The following is a 26,132-nucleotide window of genomic DNA, read 5'->3' on the forward strand; positions in this document are numbered from 1 at the left end:
TGGCCTCGAACTCAGAAATCCGCCTGCCTCTGCCTCCCAAGTGCCGGGATTAAAGGCGTGCGCCACCAACGCCCGGCCTGGTTTCTTTTTTCTTTGGAGTGGGAGATATAGGCATTTATGAGTTACCTGACATGGCTGCTGCGAACTGAACTCAAGTCTTCTGGAAGATTAGCAAATAAAAGAGCCATCTCCCAACCCCCTCAGCTTTTACAAGTTATGTACATGTGTTTCTATATCCACGTATGTGGGAGTGCTCACAAAAGCCAGATAAGTTTGTTGGATGCTGTGATATTGGAGTTAAAAGTTCCCGGAAGTTGTGAGCCATCCACCTCTGCTAAGAGCCAAACTCTGCAAAGCAGAGTATTCTTAACTACTGAGCCATCTCTAGCCCCTTAATATGTGTAGTTGAAGATGTGAAATTAGCATATGGCTAATAACATATCAGCAACACTAGTCTGTTACACTCCTCTTATGGCTATAGTCCATATGGCTAATCTAAAAGCTATCAATCTGTGACCAGCCTTTGGGCCTCATGTGTTCCTGAGTGCTTGTCTCCAACCTCTATGCTAATCCCCACTCTCAGGGTTTACACTGACCTATGTTAATTGGGGATGGTGGAGTGTGGACCCACCAAAGGGCCCTCCCTACTGGTTGTGCTGGCCTTTTCTCTCTGCTGCCTTTTGTCGGGCTGGTTTTTTGTTTTTTGTTTTTGGAGACAGGGTTTCTCTGTGTAGCCCTGGCTGTCCTGGACCTCACTCTGTAGACCAGGCTGGCCTCGAACTCAGAAATCCACCTGCCTCTGCCTCCCAAGTGCTGGGATTAAAGGCGTGCGCCACCACCAGCTGTCAGGCTGTTTTTATCCTTTCCCCACCCCTGGAGAGGTACTTCATCCTGGGGTCTTATGTTTCTTTCTCCACAGCTATAATTATGCCCTTAATTAGCCCCTACACCAAGTATGCTGGCATGATCAACAGAGCCACACCTTACAACTACCCAGGTAAGCAGGAACCTGTGTTGGGGGGAGGGCCAGACATATCTGTGTAGGAGAGTCCTTGATGCACTGAAATGTTCTTTGTCCACACTTTTAACTTTACCATAACTTTACCATGCTTTAAGTTTCTCTCTCCAGATTTCTGTTCTCTTACCGGTTTCTCTCTCGCCGTTGGAGATATCTCCCTCATTTCCCTGCCTTTGCCTCTGCTGAGTCTCTGACCCTCACTTTCCTTTCTCACCTCGAACACAAAGACAAACCAGCTGTTTTGAGCTCCCTGGAGATCTGCTGGTCTCAGTGGCTCATCCTTCTGTTTTGCAGTGCCTGTGAGAGATAACGGGGACATGCCTGATGTGCCCAGCCACCCACAGGATCCTCAGGGTCCAAACTTGGAATGGCTGAAGAACCTGTGAGTGCTTCTGCTGATGGAAAAGGCCCCTTTCCTGTTGATCTCCAATAAAATTCGAAAACTAATGACCCCACAATCTTTTTTCTTTTTTCTTTTTTTAAGATTTATTTATTATTTATTTACTACAAGTACGCTGCAGCTGTCTTCAGACAGCACCAGAAGGTGTCAGATCTCCTTACGGGTGGTTGTGAGCCACCATATGGTTGCTGGGATTTGAACTCATGGCCTTCAGAAGAGCAATTGGTGCTCTTTACCGGCTGAGCCATCTCACCAGCCTCCCCACAATCTTTTCTTTCGTAGGTTTCTTTTGTTGTGAGACAAGGAAGTCTCATATATGTAGCATAGGTAGACCTGGGATTCAGTGTGTATCCAGGGTGGCTTCCAACCCTGGAACCTGAGTATGATCAGAGGTGGGAACAATAGACAGTGACCTAGACAAGTATACATGGGGAATCTGTTTATTGGGAAGAGAGGGTTAGTCAAAGGGTGGGCTGGCTAGGGTAGGGTAGGGTAGCAATTTGTCTGGCCCTCGGGAAACCCAACTTGAATCCAAGGCCTCATCTGCTTCAAAGCCAAAGTCTTCCTCAACCTTAATCTGAAAAGATAAGGAGCCAAATGTGAGTGGATATGGAGACCTAGGAGACATACTGCCCCCCAAACACACACACCAGTCAGCCTATGGGCACTAGTTTCCCAGGCTATACACTTTCCACAATCAGGCAACACTGATAACCATCCCTCAGCTGACTTCCTCTTCTCCTGCTGTTCCCATTTTCTTCTTCAAGCACTAGCCTGATTTTCCAACTCGTCTATTCTACCTGAAATCAACCCAGTGTTGCTGTCTGCCCAGCCCTCCCCAGTCCCAGATCCCTCAAAGCCCAGCCCAGGATTCTCACCACGCCTTGGCCCCAGCCCTCGGCTCCCACCTGCACTGGGGCCAGTTCTGGAGTCAATGAAGCCCCCACCCGTGGTGCCCGCCGCCTCTTCCGGCCACTGGGCCCCTCGCCAGGGGCTGGGCTGCTGGGGTCTAAGGTTGCAGGTGTCCTTTGGGGTGGGGAAAGCCCCTCTTTCTCTGGAGGTTCATTCTCAGCATTGCCTGGGGTAGGGACATCTGTGCCTTGGCTGCCATCATCCTGGGAAGATGGAACATGGTGGCAGTTAAAGACTCCTGGAGTCCCCATTCTCCCAACCTGCTTGGAGACCAAAGCTCACCTCCAACACAATGGTGAACTGGCTATCCCGGTAGTCATCCCCGTAGGAGTCCAGTACCCTCATGAGGAACCTGGGTGGACAGAGATTCAGGCACAGAGAATCTTATTTTCTGGGGGAGTAAAAGATGATAAAGTCCAGGTCTCTTCAATCAATCTGAAGTTGACTTGAACTAGAAAGGTTTAGACCTCTGCAGCCTGAGATCCAAGCCTGGGAAATCAGTTTGACCCTAAGCCTTCTACACATCTGAGTGACAGGTGACATCCTTTACTGGGCTAGGTGCTGTGCAGGTACATTCCATTGGCTGTTCTCTAAAGTGCACAGTGTGATTGTTAGCATCTGGTAAATGTTCAAATTCTAATGTTGGTAATGAAGAATGAAATTTTCCTTTCCTTTTCTTTTTCTTTGTTTTTTTCGAGACAGGGTTTCTCTGTGCAGCCCTGGCTGTCCTGGAACTCACTCTGTAGACCAGGCTGGCCCCGAACTGAGAAATCCGCCTGCCTCTGCCTCCCAAGTGCTGGGATTAAAGGCGTGCGCCACCACCGCCCAGCTGAAAATTTTCTTTTAAAGATTTATTTATTTTATGAATATGAGTACATTATAGCTGTCTTCAGACACATCAGAAGAGGGCACCGAATCTCATTATGGATGGTTGTGAGCCACCATGTGCTTGCTGGGATACTACTACTACTACTACTACTTCCTCCTCCTCCTCCTCCTCTTTTTTTTTTTTTTCCTCCTCCTCTTTTTGAGACAGGGTTTTTTTGTGTTATAGTCTTGGCTGTCTGGAAACTCAATTTTTATACTAGATTGGCCTCAAACACACAGATAAAGGTCTGCCTCTACCTCCTAAGTGATAGGATTAAAGGTGTATGTCTCCATGCCCAGCTCCAAACTTCCGTTTTGTTTTGTGACAGTGTCCTGACTGGCCTTGAACTCATGGAAACACTCCTCCTCTGCTTCCCAAGTGCTTGGATTAAAGGATTTTGTTTTTGAAACACTGTAATACTCAGCACCAAATAAAACAGCGTAGTAGCCAGACACCTGTAATCCCAGCAAGAACTGCAGTCAGGTAGGAGGATCACAAACTGAAGGTTAGTTTGAGGCCAGCATGGGCTATAGGAGACCCTGCCTGGGGTGAGGAATGTGAAGTGTGGACAGAGGAGGGCATGGCAGAAGAAAACTTCTACAGCAGGAGCCCCTGTCAAGGCACTGAGGTGCTCAAGGGATGTTAAGTTCTACATAAAGAAAGGAGGCCAGCCAGCCAAGTCAGGCCTCATTGGCTATCACGAAGGTGCTCACTTTTACTGTGCCACTTAAGGGCACAAGAGGCTATGATCAGAGGGACAGGCTGGTGTGTATGTGTGTGTCTGTGTGTCAGTGTAAGAGTGTGTGTATTAGTGGGTACTCCTGGCTGTCTTGGAACTTGTTCTGTAGACCAGGCTAGCCTCAAACTCAGAGAACCACCTGCCTTGAATGCTGGGATTAAAGGGCCCCACCCCCAACACACAGACAGCATGGTTTTTCTGTCTGGGGTGGGGCTGGGAATTTGAGCTGGTACCAAGACCCCTGGTGGCAGGGTGTGACAGGTGGTCCAGAGGCCCCATGAGAATGCAGCTGTGAGAGTTCAAAGGCATTATCAATTTTACTGAATTGTCAGAGAGGTTCGTTCAGCTTGGGTAGTTAATTTCTCAACTTCCTGTTTTATCTACAAAGGCCAATCATCCCTACCATCAATTCCCTGATCCTACTGTAAAGGAAAATCTTGGGTGGCCAGAGGGAGTAAGCATTCCTATAATCCCAGCATTCAGGAGGAAACAAAAGAGGACTGTCAGACTGAGGCCAGCCTGTAATACACAGGGGGAGCCATTCTCTCAAGCTCTCAAGCCTGGAGAGATGGCTCAGCTGTTAAGAGCACTTGCTGCTCCATTGCAAGGACCCTGGTACCCACACTAGGTTACTCACAATTTCCTCTAACCTTAGCTTCAAGGCTCTCATCTGGTCTCCACAGGTACCCACCCACACATGTACACAGAAACAATCACACACAGAAACAAATAATCTCTTAAAAAAGTAAACCAATTAAAAACAAACAAACAAACAGGGCTGGAGAGATGGCTCAGCAATTGAAAGCACTGACTGCTCTTCTGAAGGTCCTGAGTTCAAATTCCAGCAACCACATGGTGGCTCACAACCATCTATAATGAGATCTGGTGTCCTCTTCTGGTGTGTCTGAAGACAGCTATAGTGTACTTACATATAACAATAAATAAATCTTTAAAACAAACAAACAAACAGCTATGCAAGGTGGCACACGCCGTTAAGCCCAGCACTTCAGAGGCAGAGGTGGGTGTTTCACCGAGTTTGAGGCCAGCTTGAGTTCCAGGACAGCCAGGGCTACACAGAGAAACCTTGTCTTGACAAAGAAAAAAACGAAAAACAAAAAAGGAATCAAAGAAGAGCTGGAGGGATGGGTGCATGCTGTTCTTCCTGAAGACCCGAGTTTAGTTCCCAGCCTCCTCACTGATTCACAACGACCTGTATAACTCTGCTCCAGCAGATCTGATGTTCTCTTCTGGCATCTGTATCTACATGCACATGTGGACATGGACACATAAATAAAAAAATAAAGCCTTAACAACCATAAAAACCCAGAGATGCGCTTCAGTTAGTGGAGAATTTATCTAGCATGCAGGGAACCTTGGTTCTTTCCCTCTGTTCCACTCTGGATAGAGTGGAACAAATCCATAGCACTAAAGTGCTAAATCCCCAGCACTTTGGAGGAGGAGAAAGAAAGATCTCAAGTTCAGGGACAGCCTGGGGATATTTAAAATAACTAACAAACAACAGGCTGGCAAAATGTCTCAGGGGTAAAAGTGGTTATCATGTAAGCCTGACAATCTATGTTTGATCTTCAGAACTCATGGAGGAAGGACAGAACAGACTTTCTTCTTTATCCATACAGCATTTCTCTGAGTAGCCCTGGCTGTCCTGGAACTCACTCTGTAGACCAGGCTGGCCCTGAACTCAGAAATCTACCTGCCTCTGTCTCCCAAGTGCTGGGATTAAAGGCGTGTGCCACCACCGCCCAGGGAGAGAACAACAGACTTTCAAAACCTGTCCTCTAACCTTTACATGTGCACTGTGATATACACACCCATAGTCAACCCTTTCCTCCCGATGTGTATTGGACCCATGCTATCAAACAGAGCAGACATGGCTATCTTTGGCACACTATGAAGGTGACTTTTAATTCAATTATTAAAATAACTGCTTAATGGCAATTATTTTAAATTAGTCACTCCCGTATAGCTGCTAAGCACAGGTAATATGGTCAGTACAACTCAAGAAATGGGATTTTTTAAAAGATTTTTTTACTTATATGGATATGTGTATGCCATGTAGAGCTGTGTCCGAGAAAGCCAGAAGAAGATGGCAGATTCTCTGGAGTGGGAATTACAGGAGGTTGTGAGATGCCCAATAAGGGCACTGGGAACTAAACTCTAGAAGAGCAGCAAGTGCTCTTAACCAATGATCCACCTCTCCAGTCTCACACAATTTCCTTTTACAGAACTAGAGATTGAACCCAGGGCACTGGATGCCCTTCCAGGTTTGAGTCCTGGCACCCAAATGGCTGCTTACAACCTTCTGAAACTCAGGGGATCCAATGCCTCCCTCTGACCTCCTTGTCTACTTCACTAGTGTGGTACACAGGCATATAGGCATCCATACAAATAAAAGGTTTAAAAGGATATAGAGGAGGTGTTGGCGCACACCTTTAATCCCAGCACTTGGGAGACAGAGGCAGGTGAATTTCTGAGTTCGAGGCCAGCCTGGTCTACAGAGTGAGTTCCAGGGCAGCCAGAACTATACAGAGAAACCCTGTCTCGAAAATACCAAAAAAAAAAAAAAAAAAGGATATAGAGATTGAACCCGGGGCCTTGCACATGCTAGGCAAAGGCTCTACTGATGAGCCACATGTCCAGCACTTCCTGGGAAACTCTAGGCAGGTGATCTACTAGTGAGCCACCCCAGGCCCTCACTGAAGGATTTTATGCAAGCATGTTATTACCTCTCATCTATATCCTCAGCGCTCCTCTTTTTAAATTTAAACTTGATTTAGTTTTATGTGCATAGATATTTGCATATAAATACATACACACACCATCCGCATGCCTCATGCCCACAGAGGCCAGAAGAGAGTGGTTGGATTCCCTAGATTGGAGATACTGACAGTTGTGAGCCGCCATGTGGGCAGTGGAAATTGAACCTGAGCCCTCTTCAAGAACAATAAGCACTCCTCACCACCAATCAATCCACCTCTCCAGTTTCTAAATTTCAATTTTAATTTACCAAGTATAAGCAAAGTTAGCTGTCTGTAGGTAGCAGCTTCCACACCTGACAATGAATCCCGGGGAACTGACCACTGGGTGAGGATCTGGGAGCATGAAGCTGACCAGCAGAGATGCCTGAGAGGGATCAGCCTAGGAGGACCAAGACACTAGGAAAGTGGTAAGGAGGGAGCCCAGGCTCAAATATGCCGAGCTGTGGAGCCGAGGTGAGGAGAGCCGAGGTGAGGAGAGCCGGGGGGACTTGGCCTCACGTATATGTGTTAATCCTAAGTATGTTCCTGGGTCAGTGGGACACAGCAAGGGACATCAGGCTGCAGAGCTCACACCCTTCGCTCATGGTGATGCCAGTGGCCTGCAGGAGGTACTGACCTGAGCTTGTCAACCCTAGCTCAACCCTTGATCTCAGCCTCTCGATGCTGCTGCTATTCTTACTGTCGGAGAATGCAGCTCCCAGACACAGCAAGTAAGGTCTGCTGCTTCCTTCCAGCTGTCCCCTCTGCTTACAGTGGGCAAACACTCTGTCCTGCCCCTTACCCCAGGCCCAGGGCCAGCTCTTCATTCCATGACCCAATTCTACTTCTCCACTTCTCTCACTCTGGGCCCTTCTCCTCAGTTTTGTCACTGTGCCTTGTGAAGGCCAGAAAGATGGAAGATAATGGCACAAAGGGTGAAAGGTGTTGGAAACATGTGGGAGCAAAGGGGCTGGGTCCACCGAGTATGCAGAATGGTACCTGCGCTCCTGCTGGAGTCTCCGAGTTATCCTTTGCACCTGGTGGAGCCTGTTCAAGACTCGCTCATTCACCTGCAGGAAGGCAGAAGAAATGGCAATGGTTTGGATGGCTCTAGCATTAGAATGCTTGGTTCCCAGTCATTCTGGGAAGGTCTAGGAGGTATGGCCATACCAGGGAAAGTATATCACTGGGGCAGGCTCTGAGGTTTCAAAAGCCTCACAATGTTCCCAGTGCTGCTCAAGATGTGAGCTCTTGGCTTCCTGATGCCTCTGCTCCACCATTATGAATTGAATGTTCTGGAACTCTAAGCCAAAATAAACTCTTTCTTAAGCCAAAACTCTTGTCTTGGCTATGGTATTTTATGACAGCAACAGAAAAGTAACTAATACAGAAGGCCAGGACAGCTGATCTTCATCCACTCTCCTATTCATTTATTCAGTGTTTCTAATGGCATGCACCTAGCTCTATGGAGACATTCTAGGGCTCCCAAGGTCCTACTTAATTTACTCCTTTCTCCTGCCCATCAAGTATAGTGATATGTATAGTAAAGCCTTTTTGTGTCTGGTTTTGAGTGGAATGTTTCAGCAAAGCCTTTGCTATGTTTGGGTCAATCAGTAGAGGCTGAGAATTTGCTATGAGACTGTTTGAACCTTGAAGAAATGTTGCCTCTCTGGAAGGTCTGCACTTGGTGCTACATGAGAGCCCGCAGCTGCATGAATCCTAAGACACTCCTGGCAAACCTGGAGTTCTTACATTTGATTATAGATAGCCATGGTCTAAAGGGACAGAGATTTGTGTGGGTTGTCTACTCTCAGGAGCATCAAAGGGCAAGATAACCTTGGTAGATGGGAAATTTCTCAGCCCCAATTAACCTTGTATAATGTTTGAATAAAGTAACTGGAGTGAACTAGCTGGGTGTCAATCTTTCCCAAGAGGTGGTACCTCTGTGCTCCTTTGGAAAATGAAGGCATAGGCTCATTCATCTTGGTGAGCTTCTCTCTCTCTACTGTGGCACCTAACATCAATCAATAATCATGAGTTGATTCGCTCCCTCATCTCCACCAAGTGCCATGAGCTGGCCTCCACTTGACTCCCCAAAGGCATACTCCTGGCCTAGGGGTGATCTTTCCACATGGTCTCTCTTCTATTTTTGGCTCACATTCCCTCCACAGTAACATTTAAGTTAAAATGTCACCAATTCAGGAAGTCATCTTAGGCCTCCCACCTAACTGTAACACTTCCTGCGTTATCGCACCAGAACCCTGGCTACCCATTCACTCTGTTGGTTTACTTATTTATACCCAGCACTCATTATGTAGCTAAGGTTGACCTGGAACTTGCAGAGCTCTGCCTCCTCTTTAGTTTTTCTTAACATTCACATCTTCTTCACTTGGTCCTTTTTTCCCACCCACAATATAAGTTCCCCAGTGACAGCAGTGTGTCTGTGTCCCCCAAGCCTTAGCAGAGCCTTCCTGGTAATACCTCAGTCAAACCATGCTGAATGAAAGATTACAGAACTTTTCTTTCTTTTTTTTTTTTTTTTTTTTTTTTTTTTTTTTGGTTTTTCGAGACAGGGTTTCTCTGTGTAGCCCTGGCTGTCCTGGAACTCACTCTGTAGACCAGGCTGGCCTTGAACTCAGAAATCCGCCTGCCTTTGCCTCCCAAGTGCTGGGATTAAAGGCTTGCGCCACCACCGCCCTAGAACTTTTCATTTTCAATTTGAAATCTCCCTCTATCTCAGTTACTGTTCTATTGCTGTGAAGAGACACCATGACCAAGGTTAAGTCTTACAAAAGAAAGCATTTAACTGGGGGCTTGCTAATAGTTTTAGAGAGTTAGTCCATAATCATCATGGTGGAAAACAGACAGGCGTGGCTCAGTAGCAGTAGCTGAGAGCATTACATCCTGATCCAATAGGCAGTAGGCAGAGAGAGAGACTGGGACTGGCACTGGTTTTTGAAATCTCAAACCGTAGCCCTAGAGACAAACCAACTTCAACAAGCTCACACATCAAAATCCTTCCCAAGTAGTTCACCAACTGGAGACTAAACATTTCAACATCTGAGGTTACGGGGGCCATTCTCTTTCAGCCACCACACCCTCACAGGCTCCAGTTTTCAAAGTATGTTCCTTAGCTGTTGGTAGGATGCTTGGGAAAATCCAGGTGGGCCTCTGAAGGCTATGCCCTATCTGTGGTTCTTGTCTCCCCCTCTGCTTCCTAGTACATGGTGATGCAAAAAGCCCCTTCCATGTGTTCCTGCTCACACAGACCGAGCTGTTCCACCAAGCATCCTCACCACGATGGGATGAAACCACGTATAAGGCTTCCCTCCCTTAAGTTGCTTATGTTGGGTGCTGGGACCACAGTGATGTAAAAATCATTAATACAAGCACCAAAGTGTTTGGCAGACACAGTCTACGTGTCTAGTATTAGACCAGAAGACGGTTACTGAAATTAGGGCCATCAGAAGATCTTTAAGCCAACACCTGAATGACAGGCAGGAGACAAATAAGAAGCAAGTCAGGAAGAGAATATTCCAGGATAGGGAATAGCCCTTGAAGTTTTTGAAGGCCCCAGCCTAGAAATGGAAAGAAAAGGACAGGACTCAGTCAAACAGTGCCTAGGACACAGGCTAAAGTATATGTTCTTTCTAGTCAGAAAGACCCACACTTCCCAGGCTCTGCCATTCATCAGCTGTGTGGATTCATGCAAATTACTTAACTGAACTTTGGGTTTCTGCATGTAGAACCTGATCTTAGCCGGGTAGATTAAGAATGGAGGCTTAGGGGATGGAGCAACAGCTCAGCAGTTAAGAATCCTTACTTTGGCCGGGCGGTGGTGGTGCACGCCTTTAATCCCAGCGCTTGGGAGGCAAAGGCAGGCGGATTTATGAGTTCGAGGGCAGCCTGGTCTACAGAGTGAGTTCCAGGACAGCCAGGACTACACAGAGAAACCCTGTCTCGAAAAACCAAAAAAAAAAAAAAAAAAAGATTCCTTACTTTGGGGAAGGGGGTGCTAGAGAGATGGTTCATCCATAAAGAGCACTGGTTGTTCTTCCAAAAGACCCAGATTCAATTTACAGTACCCATATAGTAGCTAACAACCAATTTTAACTACAATTTCAGGGGATCTAATGCCCTAATTCAACTTCTGTGGGTACCAAGCATGCAGGTGGGGCATAAACATACATGGAGGCAAATTCTCATAAACATAAAATGTGTATGTGTGTGTTTGTGTGTATATATACACACATATATATACATATATATACACACATAGTATTTATGTATATATACTGCATATACACATACATATACAAACATATATATGTACACATAAACACATATAATGTATGGAGACAGCTTGCTGTTTTCTCGGAAGACCAGATTTCAGATCTCAGCATCTACATTAGGTAGCTTACAAATACCTGTAACTCTAGCTCTAAAAGATCCAATGCCCCTTTCTGAACTCTGTTAGTACCCATCCATACTTTGTACCTAATTGCTAGACAGTGTTTAGAATCCCTTCCCAATCTCCTCATCCCCAGCTTCTCCCTTTCCAGGACTTGTACATACTTTGTTACAGGATTATCACCCACACCCCAAAAGATTTGTTGGACTCCTAACCCAATACTTCAAAAAGTGAGCATTTTGAAAACAGAATAATCCCAGAAGCAGCCATAGTTCAACAGAGGTCACTGGTGCAGAGCCCAATCTGACCTTTGTCCTCATGAAAAGGAGAAACTGAGACACCACCCCCCCACAAGTCATCTCCCCTCCACTTCTCGTGTATGCACTCGTTTCAAACCCCTTGCCAGCTCCCATTCATCCAAAGGGCAAATTCCAAACTTTTTGTCTGATGTTCCTGCCTTACTAAGACCTACATTCTGCCCACAGCTCCTTCCTCCTTTTTGCTAAGGAGGTGAACTTGAGACTCACATGATGAGTTAATCTGAGAAAAGGACCCAAGTAAGGTTCAAGAGGCAGAGTAGGTAAGCCTTAGGTGAGAGGCTGTGGTGAGTGAGATATCTGAGAGTCAGTCACCTGTGACATGCCAGAGGCACAGTGTCTGATGCTGCGATGGTTATTATTGATTTTTCGACTTGACAAGATCTAAAAATCATCTAAGAGACAAGACCCTATGCATGTCTGTGGGGGTTTCCAGATTGGTTTAATTGAGGTAGGAAGATCTACTCTAAATGTGGGCAGCACCATATCATGGGCTGGAATAAACCGAATAAAAAGGAAAAGTCAAGCTGAGCACCAGTATTCATCTTTCCACACCTCTCTGCTTCCTGCCTATGTATGCTACATAACCAACTGTCTCATGCTCTTGACATTGTGTCTTCTCTGTCATGACAGATCCTTAAACTCTAAGCCAAAGTAAGCCTTCCCTCAAGTTGCTTTTCCCAGGTATTTTGTCACAACAAGAAAAGTAATGAATACAGATATTCTGGAAGAGAGCACTTAGGGTGCCTGGCACAGAATTAGACCCACATGGATCTGCCCATTTGTTCAAGTACAAGAAGAAACGGGGGTGGGGGGCGGGGAGGAAGAGGGGGAGGAGGTGGAGGCATCGGAGGCGTCTGCAGTGAGGCGGCAGTTCAGGCCAGAGGACCCCCAAACGGGAATCCGCACTTACCTACCTGCTCGATCTCCCGGCAGCGCCGACCTAGCGCCTGGTACTTTCTACGATTTAGTTCCCGTTGTCGACGCCTGCGACCCCGGGCTGCCTCTTCCTCTTCATCTCGCTCCCGGAGTCCTGAATCACCCAGACCACCGGACACAAATTCCACTTCTGTCTCTAGCTCACTTTCTAGGATGTGGCCACCAAATAGGGGAGGCAGAGCCAGCTCTGAGCCTGGTGGCGCTGAGAACTCTTCAAAGCCCACGGCTGCCATGGTCCTATAGAGCCAAGAGATTTCAGGAGCCTATATTCTGGCTCCCCAGACTCTCAGGTCCAGGCCCCAACCTGGAGCCCAGACCCTAGACCTCTCCTCCATCACACTCAGCAGCCCAGACTCTAGCTCTCTTCCCTCCCACCAGACCCTAGCCCTCCTCCATCACTGCCCAGGTCCCAGTTGTCCTCCCTAACACCCAGGAATCAGACCCTAGCCTCTTCCCTCAGACTTTAGAACCCACACTCTAATCTTCTTGCTCTCAGATCCATAAGAACACCAAATTCCTAATCTCTCCTAGGATGCTCCAGTACTGCCTCCATTACCCCCATAGGGATTCTAAAAGAAAACAGCTGCACGAACTTCAATCCCCATCGTCCCTGAGAGCACTACAGCCGATCGTTGCTGTTTTTTGAGTCCCCGTTTACACAAAGCTCAGCTACTCACCCCTCTCTCTGTTCCAACTCCATTTCTCTGGTCAGGAGACACCTCAAGCTTCAGAGAGGTGGAGCCGTGCGCAAAACTACCTGCCCCATCAGGCCTTGCGACACAGGAAACCTGTGAATTAATAGTTTCCTGCCCCGCTTTAGTTTGCACCCGACTCCAAATTGCGGCTTGCAGATTTTGGTTTATCCTCTAGCGCCTCCACCTATCGTCTACGTTGCCATCTTCTTTACTCCTGTCTTGTCGCAGTGTCGACGAGCCACAGCGATTCTCTGTTTATGAGGCTCAATTCACGGCAGCGTATGAGTTCCCCAAGCCCTACTTCCCAGTTCTCCCTGTCGCCGTCCCGCGTGGCACCTTCTAATAAAGTTGTTGTCCAAACGCTGCCGGAAATGTCGTGGACGGCCAATCAAAATACAGATTTTATCGGCGGCAAGTAAAACGTCATCAAAGAGCGCCGGAGCTCTGGGGAAGCGGATTTCTTAGAAACGATTGTGAGAGGATCCAAGCGGTGAGTGTGATGAAGAAGGGAAGGCGGGAAGCCAAGCTACTGGGTCTGGAGGAGAAAGTGTAGTGAGCGACTTAAATCATAGTCTAAGTAGTAATAAACGTATGAAGCGCCTTAGATCTAATATTCAAGACGTGAGTGGATCGCAACATAACTTTAGGCTGGAAATAGAGTATGTGGGCCAGACGGGTGGAATGAAAGATCTGAAGGCAGGGTGAGTGAGGGAGGAAGGAACCGGGTTAGGCAAAGATGAATGGTTGCTCAAAGACTCAGAAGTGTGGGGAAAAGTTGCTAGGTCAGGTGGTACCTGGAGGGATGTGCTGTGTTCTGTGTGGGTAGAAACAGGAGACAGCCTCCATGAACTAAGCAAGCTGTGGAACATGCATGCGGTTACAGGAACTGCTGAAAAAGAAACTTCAGGGGATGGCGAGAAGGTGCTCCTTCTGGTGATATGACCGGACAGAGTCAAGATGCAGTATTAGGGAACCCCACTCTCCCTTTCCTATAGGCCTTGGGATGTCTCTGGCGGATGAGCTCTTGGCTGACCTCGAGGAGGCAGCAGAAGAGGAGGAAGGAGGAAGCTATGGAGAAGAAGAGGAGGAGCCAGCAATTGAGGATGTGCAGGAGGAGACACAGCTGGATCTTTCTGGAGATTCAGTCAAGAGCATTGCCAAGCTATGGGATAGCAAGATGGTGAGGTGATACCCTTGAAGTCAATCTTCCTAGGAGGAGGAGTGGCAGGAAGAGCGGTTCTTTCTGGGAGTCCTAGTTTCTAACTGTGCTCTCCTTCCTCGTCAGTTTGCTGAGATCATGATGAAGATTGAGGAGTATATCAGCAAGCAAGCCAAAGCTTCAGAAGGTGCCTCCTCACCCTCACCTTCCTCTGTTCACTCTCCTGACTCCCTGACTCTTTTGCTCCTTATGGTTTTTAACACCTAATGTCTCTCCCTCCTCAGCTTCCTCAGAGCACTCATTTTTTTTTGTTTTGTTCTTTGTTTTGTTTTGTTTTGTTTTTTTAAATCCAGTTACTGACCCTCTGAAAACATACTGCATTGTACCCAGGCATGATGTGTGTTTATATCTTGCCACTTGGGAGGCTAAGGCAGCGGGTACATGAATGAGTTCAAGTCCAGCCTGGGCTACTTAGTGAGGTCAGGGTCAGCCTGGGTAAACCCTGTCTCAGAAACATGTACAGCCGAACGGTGGTAGCGCACGCCTTTAATCCCAGCACTTGGGAGGCAGAGGCAGGCGGATTTCTGAGTTCGAGGCCAGCCTGGTCTACAGAGTGAGTTCTAGGACAGCCAAGGCTACACAGAGAAACCCTGTCTCGAAAAAAAAAAAAAAGAAACATGTACATTCATGGAGTTGGAGAGATGGCTGAGAGTATATGCTGCTCTTCCAGAGGTCTTGGGTTTGGTTCTTAGCATCCACGTGGGTCACAGCTATCTGTAACTCCAGTTCTTGGAGATCTGACACCTTCTGGTCTCCCTGGCCATTATATAAACATTATGCACATTAGGCAAAAATACATACATATTTTTTTTTTAGAAGAAAGTGAGACAACATCTATGTTTAAAAAAAAAAAAGGAAGAAAGAAAAGTAAACAGACCTATTGCACTATAAAACTGATGCTTAAGCCTCTAAGCACTGAGAGAAAGCTTAAGTTTTCTAGTTGTGAGAGGACTTACCTCTGGGTTCCCTGAACTGTAGGGCTTTTTCCACATCCACAGACGGGGTGTGTCTGTACGCATGTGTGTACATATATTTCTAAATATGGAGACAAGGTTTCACTCTGTAGCTCAGACTGGCCTGGAAGTTACTAGGTGGCCTATAGTGGCCTTGAACTCTCAGCAACCATCCTTTTTCAGCCTCCTGAGTTAAGGCAGAAGCAACCATGCCACTCTGTAGTCCCTACAGAAGGGACTGACTGACCCTGCATTGGGTCAAGGAAAAAGTGCCCCAGTATTGGAATTTGAGTACTTGTGCTAACTCTGGGGAAAGAGCAAGGGCTGTTCCAAGTCACTGAGCCATGGGAGTCTCCCAGCCACCTTCTACAGGAATTCCAAGTGCCAGGCTGAGAAGCTTCCTGTTCTGTAAAGCCAAAGAAAGTCACAGAAAGTGACATTTCCTGATGCCAGGTTTGATGAATCAGGCCTTAACTAGTGGGGGAAGTGGACACAAAGCCTGTCTAGCAGAGGTGGCCCAATTCATGGGGGTAGTCACCTTTCTAAGGGGGCGGGGCATTGTTTACTGTCTTTTAAGATTTATTTATTATTATTACTATAAATGAGTACACTGTAGCTGTCTTCAGATACACCAGAAGAGGGCATCAGATTTCATTATGGGTGGTTGTGAGCCACCATGTGGTTGCTGGGATTTGAACTCACGACCTTTGGAAGAGCAGTCAGTGCTCTTACCCGCTGAGCCATCTCACCAGCCCAACACTCAGAGTTTTAATGGAACATTTGAGGCCACATTACTCAATACCAATATAATTGTCTATGCATAAAGTGTGGTTTCTAGAAACAGACTTAAGGAATGTTCCAGGGAGATGGAACAGAACGTGTGAAGGCAAGAGGAGTGAAATAGCCTTGAGTGCCCGGTGGTTAAGAGGATGAAGTAGAAAAGCAGAAAGGATAATTCTGTAGAGCTGGTGAGTCAGCAGATCTCGCTGAAGGGGCTCCCGTGCTCTGTGCACCAAGGTTGCAGGTGTGGGGAACGTGGACCTCCATCTGTATGGGAGACCCTGAGTGCCAGTCTGAGGATCTTGCTCTCTAGCCTCAAGGCTTTGGAGAGCTATAGGAAGGTTTAGTTTTGGAGCAAGATGAGGTCAAGAACAGATTGACCCAGAGGATAGACTGTAGGAGAAAGATGAGAAGCAGGAATAAGGTTCCTGGGAAGGAATACAAGCCCCAGTGAATGCTTCAACCCCTTATGTAGCCCCTCACCCATCCACATCCCTTCTTCTTTGTAGTGATGGGACCAGTGGAGGCAGCCCCTGAGTACCGAGTCATTGTGGATGCCAACAACCTGACTGTGGAGATAGAAAACGAGCTGAGTGAGTGATGGGAAGGGCCATGGAGACACCCTTATCCTGCGCTCTTCACTTTTTCTTTATGACCCAAAGGAAAGAACAGGCATCAACCTGGACTTCTTTTGTTTGCCTTTCTTGGGCAAAAATATTCCCCTGGTTAGGTTCATCTTCTATAACAGACTAACTAATATAAATTGCATTCTCCACCTTCATAAAAGTCTGAATAAGCAGGGCAGGTGTGGAGTCATCCTTCAACCCCCTTCAGCAGCCAGGTTCTACCACCTGTTGCATGCTCCAGGATGATGTCTCACCTCTGCATCTCTATCAGCAAATGTGGAGGGAAGATAGGGCATGGTTGTTTCCTTAGGGCCATGATCTGGAAACTGAAAATTGTCCTTTCTGTTGGGCAGTGATGGCATACACCTTTAATCCCAGCACTTGGGAGGCAGAGGCAGGCGAATTTCTGAGTTTGAGGCCAGCCTTGGTCTACAGAGTGAGTTCTAGGACAGGACGAAAAAAACAAACAAAAAAAAAAAGAAAAGAAAGAAAAAAAAAAGAAAATTGTCACTTCAGTTCATATTTTGTACACCTTTGTAGAACAAATTCCCACCTGCACATAGCACTGGAGACAGCTATGAAATGTCGGCTTCATGCTGGGATCCATGTACCCATGCATGATTTGGGGTTGGTTACTAGAGAGGTGGGTATTGGGGTTAGCAGCAGAGTCTGCCTCCCCCTCAGTGGACACCTGCCCTCGATGTCCCATTTAGACATTATCCATAAGTTCATCCGGGATAAATACTCGAAGAGATTCCCTGAATTAGAATCCTTGGTGCCCAACGCTCTGGATTACATCCGCACAGTCAAGGTGAGTGGAGAGGAGTCTGGCTTGGGAAGAACTGGGGCCACTAGACCATGAAACCTCAAGTCTAGAAATAATAGAGAATCATGAATGGGGCTCAGTGATGAGGAACAGATACTGGAATGGATGTGTCATACACATCCCTTGCTTCCCTTCTCTCCTTGGTTTTGTGGGAGGATAACCACTGACCTCTGGCTACATTTGGAGCAGGTGTTCTTTGAGCTGGCAGAGGCCACAGCTGAATAAGAGCTAAGACCCTGAGTGGGAACAAGCAAGGATGAAGTCAGAAGGGGCAGGGAGGGAAGCTTGGACAGGTCAGAAAGGTCAGAGAACATTAAATGTGGAAGGTGTTAGCTTCTCTAGAAGTGATGGGAGCGAGTGCAGGTGAAAGAGCAGGTGTCCTGCCTCTGTCCAAGAGATCAGGATGGTGGCAGAGGAATTCTGTCTGGAAGAAAGTGTGCTTTTGAAGGCCTCTTTAGTGTCTTCCTTGGAGGCTGTTTTGCGCAGGTTCTACTTCTGCATTAGCAGAACAGAGCAGGCAGCACTGATGCTTTAGGCCGTGATGTAAAACTGTTTACAGGCAACTGTTTTAAGGCAAGAGAGGTCTCTTGCCTTTTACAGTGTATGGACCTTAGCTTTCCCAGGTTCCTCAAGGGAAGACCTTTGTTAGTGTTGTAGCAAAAGAGCTTCTAGGGTCTTTTGGGGTTACTATAATTTCTATCTTCCCTTCCTACCCCAGGAGCTGGGCAACAGCCTGGATAAGTGCAAGAACAATGAGAACCTCCAGCAGATCCTGACCAATGCTACTATCATGGTTGTTAGTGTCACTGCCTCTACCACCCAGGGGTATGTATGCCATATGATAAGGTGCTGCAAGCCTACCATAGGACAATTAACCGGAGAGACAGAATAGGGGTCATGGTCAGAGTGGTGCTGACTGAGAATTATGGCCCTTAGACGGATGGGATTTTTATGATAGTCCCAGAGCTACACAAACACACATGCATAAACAGCTGAGAGGGTAGGTGGGGCTCAACACCAGTTCGAAATGTACCTAGCAAAACTGGGATCTGCCCCCAACCCTCACCTGCTCCACATGCAGGCAGCAGCTGTCGGATGAGGAGCTCGAGCGGCTAGAGGAGGCCTGTGACATGGCACTTGAGCTGAATGCCTCCAAGCACCGCATCTATGAGTATGTGGAGTCCCGGATGTCCTTTATCGCACCCAACTTGTCCATCATCATTGGAGCATCCACGGCTGCCAAGATCATGGGTGAGGTCCCAGCGGGGTCCCTTCAGTGGAGTCTGCTGATAGGTTAGGTTGCCTTGGGAAGTGGGGTTTGGCCTATTATGTTGTCCCCTGAAGACTGAGGTCGGCAGTTTGGCACATGCACACAATTGAAGCATGCACACAATTGAAGCATAGCAACCCCCTTCTAGGTTGAGCTGGCTGGCTCAATTAGGTTGCATAGATGACCTCTTACTGCCAATAGGCCTGTTTTAGACCCTGGAGCAACCACAGAGTACTGACGTCAGCTCAGGCTTTCCTACTACATGGGTTAGCAAATCCTGCCATATGCTATGCTCTTTCTCCTGGAAGCTCCTGTAGCAGAGTCCCTTCCTTGCAGAGAGACGCTCACAAAGGGAATATGGGAAAAAAATTTGCCGCCCAGGTTTGGCAACCTGAGTGTGGTGATCCCCCCAAACCCACATACAAGTGGGGAGAGTTAAGTCCCATAGTGTCTTCTGGTCTCCATGCACACACCCTACTTATATACATAAAATAATAAAAATAAAATACCCTCCAAAAGGATCCATGTCCTGCTGGATGCAGTGGCTCATACTAGTAACGCCAGCATTTAGAAGGCTGAGGCAGGAGGATTGCTTTGAGTTTGAGGCCAGCCTTGGCTACAGAGTGAAATGCTCAATATCAAACCAGCCAACAAATGAAGGTGCAAAGTTGTCTTAGTCACTGTTGTATTGCTGTGAAGAGACAGCTGGGGCTTACTTAACTTTTAGAGGCTTAAGCCGTTATTATCATGGCAGGAAACACAGCAGCAGGCAGGCATAGTGCTGGAGATGTAGATGATCCACAAGTGGGGGGGAGGGGGGAAGGAGAGACAGACAGACAGAGAGGGAGAGACAGACAGACATAGAAACAGTGGGAGAGAGAGACAGACACAGAGAGGGAGACAGCCAGACAGACAGAAAGGGAGACAGACACAGAGACAGAGAGACAGACACAGAGAGAGGGAGAGAGAGACAGACACAGAGAGAGAGGGAGACAGACAGACAGATAGACAGAGAGGGAGAGAGACAGACAGATAGACAGAGAGGGACAGAGACAGACAGACAGACAGACAGAGAGGGACAGAGACACAAACATACACACACACACTCCCTGGACTTGGCATGGGCTTTTGAAACCTCAAAATTCACCCCCAGTGACACACTTCTTCCAACAAGGCCACGCCTCCTGATCCTTCTAATCTATCAATGAGTTTCGCTTCGTGGTGACTGTATGAGCCTATGAGAGACATTCTTACTCAAAGCACAAAGGTATACATGAGCGCCTGGATGTAAGCCCTGTGTTCTGACCTCACCTCTTGTTGCAGGTGTGGCTGGAGGGCTGACCAACCTCTCTAAGATGCCTGCCTGCAACATCATGCTGCTGGGAGCCCAGCGCAGGACACTATCCGGCTTCTCTTCTACCTCAGTGCTGCCTCACACTGGCTATATCTACCACAGTGACATTGTGCAGTCTCTGCCCCCAGTGAGTCCTTCACCTTGTCCCCTGCTCCTAGCCACCAGGCCTTATCTGGCTTGGCTGGCAATAGCCCTCAGGCTCTTGGAGGATGAGGCAACATGGGTTAGAAGATCGAGGATGCCAGGGGCTACCACTTGGCAATGAGTTGGGTGGCTAGAAACTGGGGGTAGCTAGAGCATACCCCTCAAGAGGCTGTTATTAGAAGGGCCTCCATGTGTGAGGCTTACCTCCCAGAGCCGGGGTATGGCTGGCTCTAGATGAGAAGTGATTATTGTAGTGGCTGTTACCTTCACTAGAGGCTCAGTTTCCCTTTCCCATTCCTCCAGGATCTCCGGCGGAAGGCAGCCCGCCTAGTGGCTGCCAAGTGTACATTGGCAGCTCGTGTGGACAGCTTCCATGAGAGCACAGAAGGGAAGGTGAGGAGAGGACAGGCATTTGTCCCTGGTGCTTGGGATCTTTTCATGGGAAGATGCTACTTCAGAGAGCTCTCCCAACTAGCAGATGCATGTGTTTGCTGCAACCCCCACTTAGGTCATCACATTCTCAGTTCTGTGTATCACTGTAGATGGAGTAGCTTCATAGAAAAGTTTGCCAGGCCTGCTAGCTCATATCTTTAACATCAATACTTGGGAGGTAGAGGCGAGAAGATCACTAGTTTGAGGCCATCTGGGTTATATAATAAGTTCATCCCGTCTTTGAAAAAGAAAAAAAGCACAGACAGGGCTAGAGATGTGACTCTATTACTTACGTTCCTGCATGCAAGCATGAGGACTTGAGTTCAATTCCTAACTCATGTTAAGAAAATAAAACAGGCACAGTAGTAGTACATGTCAGTAACTGTAACCCCAGTGCTGGGAAGGTGGGGGCAGGAGGGCATTTGGAGCTTGTGGGTCTGTCAACCAAATCAGTAAGCTCCAGATCAAGAAATAAGGTGAGGAGTTAGTGTAGAAGCCATGATACCAAATCTTTGGTCTTTTGTGCGCACGTGCGTGTACACACACACACACACATTTCACTGGATGTGGGTGTTAGATGGGCAGTTCCCATTTGTATGCTCCTGGAAAGAATTGTTCCTGCCCGTCAGTACCTGAGTCCACCAGGCAAGGCAACATCTCCAGTCTCTTACTGCTGGTTTGGGGCTCCTCATAGGACATTGAGCTCATAATGACAGTACAAGGTACTGTCACATCTCAGTCCTTAATCATATCTGCAAAGATCCTCTGCCATGTGAACTGTAGTCACAGATTCTAGAGACCAGGACAGCTGACACCAAGGTGGAGTCCTGTGTTGGAAGGGTCGGTGTTTTGCCTACCATAGCAGGACCTATCCTGTGCTAGCAGGGACATGATTCCAGTGATGCCTTCTATTTTTCTAGGTGGGCTTAAGAAATACTGAGTGCTATGTGCATTTCCCTGTTAGAAATGATGTCAAAGCCCAGGTCAGAGGTTCAATCTCTCTTTTTGCCTTTTGCCACTTTCTGAACAAGGCAGTACAGCAGGGGATTACATAGATGTCAAAGGCCTGCCTCCATGGCTTTTGTGTGTGCGGTGGGTATACTGGGATTGTACCTAGGACTCTACACGTACTAGACAACTGATCTATACCACTGAACTACATCCTCTGCTCACCCTTACCCCTTTTTGAGACACGTCTTATCTCTGGTCCAGGAAAACCTTAAAAGATTTTTGATCCTCCTGCCCCAGCTTCCCTGGGGTTGGTATGTCATACAGCATTTATTGTCTAGCTGGGACCAAAACAACTAGGCAGTAGTTCTAAAAAGTCTGTAGTGGGTTCAGTCGTGCTTTGTGAATACCAGGGACAATAAGGGGGATTGTGGGGTGAGCAAGTTTAGATTCTGACTGACATAGGGTATGAAGAAAAACTTTGAGGACTTTTTAGTATGGGCCTGAGTGAAGTTACAGTCAGTCGTGTGGATACTTGTGCTAGCCACTTGGAAGAGTGTTCCACACAGAGTGAATAGTGATTACAAAGATCTTGAGGCCAGAGTTCAGTGAACCCCAGCAGGGAGAGGAGCCTGCTGTACCCAGGAGCAGATAATGTGTACAACCTTTGAGGGCCTCTGGCTGCTGTGGAGGCACTGAAAAGCAAGCTAGCTGGGATCTGTTCTAAGAGGCAAGGGGGATCTATGGTATGGGAGTAAGACAGTGGAGATGACATGCTGTCTGATGACTGGGGAATACAGTGATTCTCCCTGGCCCATTTATGTTTAAAGGACTCAGACAGAGGCAGTTATCCAGAGGGTGCAGAGCTTAGATATGAAAGCTGAACCTGAGCTATAACAAGTTCAAGTGGCACTAGGCACTGGAACCCACAGTTTCCCTGGACAAAGGGGAAAGAACATGTCTTGGGGAGGGCATACTGTCAGGTGGTCAGATACATGATAGATGGGTTCATGACATAGATGTGTGGCTGAGGGGAGAGTCTACATGGCTGGCCACAGCTTCTCAACTCCCCACTAGGTGGGCTATGAACTAAAGGATGAGATTGAGCGCAAATTTGACAAGTGGCAGGAGCCACCACCCGTGAAGCAAGTGAAGCCTCTGCCTGCACCCCTTGATGGGCAGCGGAAGAAGCGAGGGGGCCGAAGGTAAGGAGTTTTGATGGGGCTAGTTGTTTGGAAGTGGGGAAGGAAGCTTCTTTCTGGCCAGCTGCCTGTATACTGTTGACACCCACTTGCCCTAGGTACCGCAAGATGAAGGAACGGCTCGGACTGACGGAGATCCGGAAGCAGGCCAACCGCATGAGCTTTGGAGAGGTCAGGCTCGATCCACAGTACCAGTGGATCTGCACATCCTGTTGCCATCCCTCCTCCCCACCGTGTAATCTGAGAGCTGATCTGGGGCTAACCCAGCCTCCTCCCTCCTGTCTAGCCTCTACTCTCAAACCACCTTCTCCATGGTGATCTTTGCAGCTCTCAGCTGCCTGCCTTCTCACGCACACAGCTCCCCAGGCTGCATCTATATCTGACTATTATCTAGGTGGTCCTGAAATTCCACTTAGGTGCCACTTCCGAAGTGTAGCTCATCCCACTTCTTGGTAACCTAATCTGAATGTAGAAGAAAAAATGGCTACTCTACTCGGGTCAGCAACCAGTTCTTCCCAGGGTTCCTAGCTATACCCAAACAGAGTTAGGGTAGGCTCTTACAAGGTCACTTAGTGCTGCCAGTCCCCTGACTGATCAGGTGGTGTCTGTGAGACTGTCTGATTGGAGAATCTGTGGGTTCTCACTGACCGCCTCAGGGGACTGGCTGAATGCACCCAGCTTCTTAACAGCAGTTACTCTCATCTCACCAGATTGAGGAGGATGCCTATCAGGAAGACCTGGGCTTTAGCCTGGGCCACTTGGGCAAGTCAGGCAGTGGGCGTGTGCGGCAGACACAGGTGAATGAGGCCACCAAGGCCAGGATCTCCAAGACACTGCAGGTATGGACTGGGCCCGTGAGAATGGGAGGCGAGTGGGACATAGAGGTCAGTAAGCCTGGATCACAGCCTCCCCTTTCCCTGTAGCGGACCTTACAGAAACAGAGCGTGGTGTATGGTGGGAAGTCAACAATTCGTGACCGCTCCTCAGGGACTGCCTCCAGTGTGGCCTTCACTCCACTCCAGGTACCATACCCTTTTCTACCAGGCATGTGATAAGGCTGCTGTGGAGGTCCGTTGAGACATGAGCTTAGGCATCCAAAATGGCACAGTAAGTTTCTAAAAGTTGGCCATGAAGTTGTGACAAGCTCAGACCAACTTTGGAACCAGGCCTAGGACACTGCCCATGTGATCCAGATACTCTCTGAGCTTCCCAGACTTTGTTTTAAGATAGCACTGTAGTCAGGATGACATCAGGGTGGGCTTGAGTAACACACCAGCCCAGGAGCACTGAGCAGTGAAGCAGAATGGCCTCAGGTTACTTACCACAGACATAGGCAAGTATGTCCCATAATGTCACAAGGAACTAAAGAGCTCAGAAGTGCCTACTGAGCACCTGCCCCCCTGCCTGTTCCAGGCTTTAGGCATAGAGACAAAAAAGACAAGCTTTGCCTTTGTGGTGAGAGGGGTGTTGTGGGTTGGAGAGGACAGATGATTGAGTCTAGTTTACAATGTATTAGAAGGCACAGGTGCCAGGGAGAAGCAGGAGTGAAAGGTGATGAGGTTAGGGAAAGCCCAGCAAGAGGATTGGAAACATTCAATATAGTGCTGGCATTTTAATCACTGTGATGGTGTGGGATTTGCAGGAAACTGGCTGGCTACATTCCCTCTGGGATTCAGTTTCCTTATCCAGAAGCAGGCAGTAGTGGTGATTTAACATGACCTGAGGAGGTTAACAGTCCTGATACCTAAGACCTACTCCTATACCCACTGTCAAAAATCTCCCAGACCGAGGGAGACTTTAGGGACTATAAACGGTTCCTTGTCCACAAGAGTGCCTGACATGTCTGCTTCTCATACTAGAGGGAGGCCTGCGCTTCCCTACTTCACCTGTCACTTTCTTCCTTTCCAACCCAGGGTCTAGAGATTGTCAACCCACAAGCAGCTGAGAAGAAAGTGGCAGAGGCCAACCAGAAGTATTTCTCTAGCATGGCTGAGTTCCTCAAGGTCAAGGGTGAGAAAAGTGGCACCATGTCTACCTGAAGGGGCCCACACCCCAGGTGACCATCCACTGAAAGGACATTACGGACTGGAGCTTCTGAAGTGACAGATATCCAGTCAGGAAGTTGTGGTGTGGTGGAGGCAGCCTTCTATGCTCTGTCTTTGGCCCAAGGCCATAGCATCCAAGGAAAAGGATGAAGAACCCTTATTGCCTCTCCCAGCATCCATGCTGCTGCTGCCCCAAATGGGCAGAAAGGTCTTCCTCACACTCAGCTTCTTTACTTACAGGGGGAAAGGCAGTGCTTTTATAGAACGAATACAATTAAATGCATAGTGTCGGGCTCTGAACAGAGGGTGTGATTGTTCATGAAAGAACCAGAGGACTCAGAGCTGTGGGGCTTCCAGTGTGAGTAGCATGGACCCAACACTCTTCTGCTCTTGTTCTGGAATCTAAGAAAAACCTTGTCTATCTCTAACATCACCACCTACCCCTGAGAACATCCGCATCATGGCCACCACAAAACTCCAGGACCCAACAAGACCCACAGGATTGTCCCTCAGGCTAGACACCTCCTTGGTCCAAGATACACCCACACAAAATTAAGCTTGTAAAAGGCTTGGGAAGTGTGTACAGAAAGCACCCACCAGTTCTGCATTCATGGTGGAGCATATTGTTTTAATTCTTGTTCGATGAGTGGGCCAGGCCTAAGTCCTCAGCAAGGGTGAGGCAGGTGGGTGTCCTGTGGGAGGTACCAATGCCAGGTAAGCAAAAGAAGGGCACACTACCCAGTTTGACTTGCAAATGGGGCCTCAAGGGAAAAAGTGGAACAGTATGAACTGTGTTATGAATCTGTAGTTCAGTGGGTGAGGGAGAATAGCTGCTGGGGCCTGTTTTCTCTGCTTGAAATTAGCTCTGTTGGTCTGAACGTAGATGTAGCTGGTGAGGTCAGGGCTTTCTATCGTCCGCTTCCTGGTCTCTGTTTCTCTCTCTAGGGTTTCACCTGTCTATACACTCTATTTTAATCCTAGTCCCCCGTGGGTCTGTTGGGAAAGCCCTTTGTCTGTCACTGCCTTTAGAATCCCTACTCTGTCGCTGGCCTGACTTGATTCTGACATTGCCAATGTTGAGTGGAATGAAATATGAAGATGTGAGTCTTGGAATTCAACACACCACAGACTGTCTTGAGGGCTCACTAAGATACGGTTGCTAGTCGTAAAGTTTGATTCATTTTTGCTGAGATAGAGCTCAAAGGTGTATTTCAGCCTGTAATCCTACTTACTCAGGAAACTTGAGGCAGGAGGGTTGGAAGTACTAAGGCTACACAG

The 26,132-nt window shown here is 47.8% G+C and overlaps 3 protein-coding genes across 5 annotated transcripts in view; 2 read left to right on the forward strand and 1 right to left on the reverse strand.

Moving 5' to 3' along the window:
* Positions 1-1,473, forward strand: part of Ndufa3 (NADH:ubiquinone oxidoreductase subunit A3) — a 3,149-nt gene extending 1,676 nt beyond the window's left edge. The window contains exons 3-4 of the mRNA XM_031385076.1: positions 920-997; positions 1,313-1,473. Of these exons, the coding sequence (XP_031240936.1) occupies positions 920-997; positions 1,313-1,404 (170 nt within the window). The 3' untranslated portion in view covers positions 1,405-1,473. The remainder of the gene's footprint in view (positions 1-919; positions 998-1,312) is intronic.
* Positions 1,474-1,842: 369 nt separating this feature from the next.
* Positions 1,843-13,564, reverse strand: Tfpt (TCF3 fusion partner). 2 transcript variants are annotated; one of them, XM_031385073.1, is made up of 6 exons: positions 13,038-13,564; positions 12,339-12,597; positions 7,693-7,763; positions 2,613-2,682; positions 2,327-2,533; positions 1,843-1,995 (listed from the first exon to the last, which is right to left on the reverse strand). In XM_031385073.1, the coding sequence occupies exons 1-6, from the start codon at positions 13,058-13,060 to the stop codon at positions 1,876-1,878; spliced, it is 750 nt and encodes a 249-aa protein (XP_031240933.1). In that variant the 5' UTR covers positions 13,061-13,564; the 3' UTR covers positions 1,843-1,875. The 2 variants fall into 2 exon arrangements, with proteins under 2 accessions (XP_031240933.1, XP_031240932.1); XM_031385072.1 differs by having other exon boundaries at positions 2,297-2,533; positions 13,038-13,549.
* Prpf31 (pre-mRNA processing factor 31) lies at positions 13,451-25,154 on the forward strand. Of its 2 annotated transcripts, none has more exons than XM_031385058.1 (14): positions 13,451-13,545; positions 14,051-14,235; positions 14,341-14,401; positions 16,517-16,600; positions 17,347-17,444; positions 18,178-18,284; positions 18,541-18,710; positions 20,053-20,210; positions 20,531-20,620; positions 22,685-22,812; positions 22,908-22,980; positions 23,520-23,648; positions 23,733-23,831; positions 24,723-25,154. In XM_031385058.1, the coding sequence occupies exons 2-14, from the start codon at positions 14,059-14,061 to the stop codon at positions 24,846-24,848; spliced, it is 1,500 nt and encodes a 499-aa protein (XP_031240918.1). In that variant the 5' UTR covers positions 13,451-13,545; positions 14,051-14,058; the 3' UTR covers positions 24,849-25,154. The 2 variants fall into 2 exon arrangements, with proteins under 2 accessions (XP_031240918.1, XP_031240919.1); XM_031385059.1 differs by lacking the exon at positions 13,451-13,545 and adding an exon at positions 13,556-13,676.
* The last annotated feature ends 978 nt before the right edge of the window (positions 25,155-26,132 follow it).

Source organism: Mastomys coucha, unplaced genomic scaffold, assembly GCF_008632895.1.
Source record: "Mastomys coucha isolate ucsf_1 unplaced genomic scaffold, UCSF_Mcou_1 pScaffold21, whole genome shotgun sequence".
NCBI lineage: Eukaryota > Metazoa > Chordata > Mammalia > Rodentia > Muridae > Mastomys > Mastomys coucha.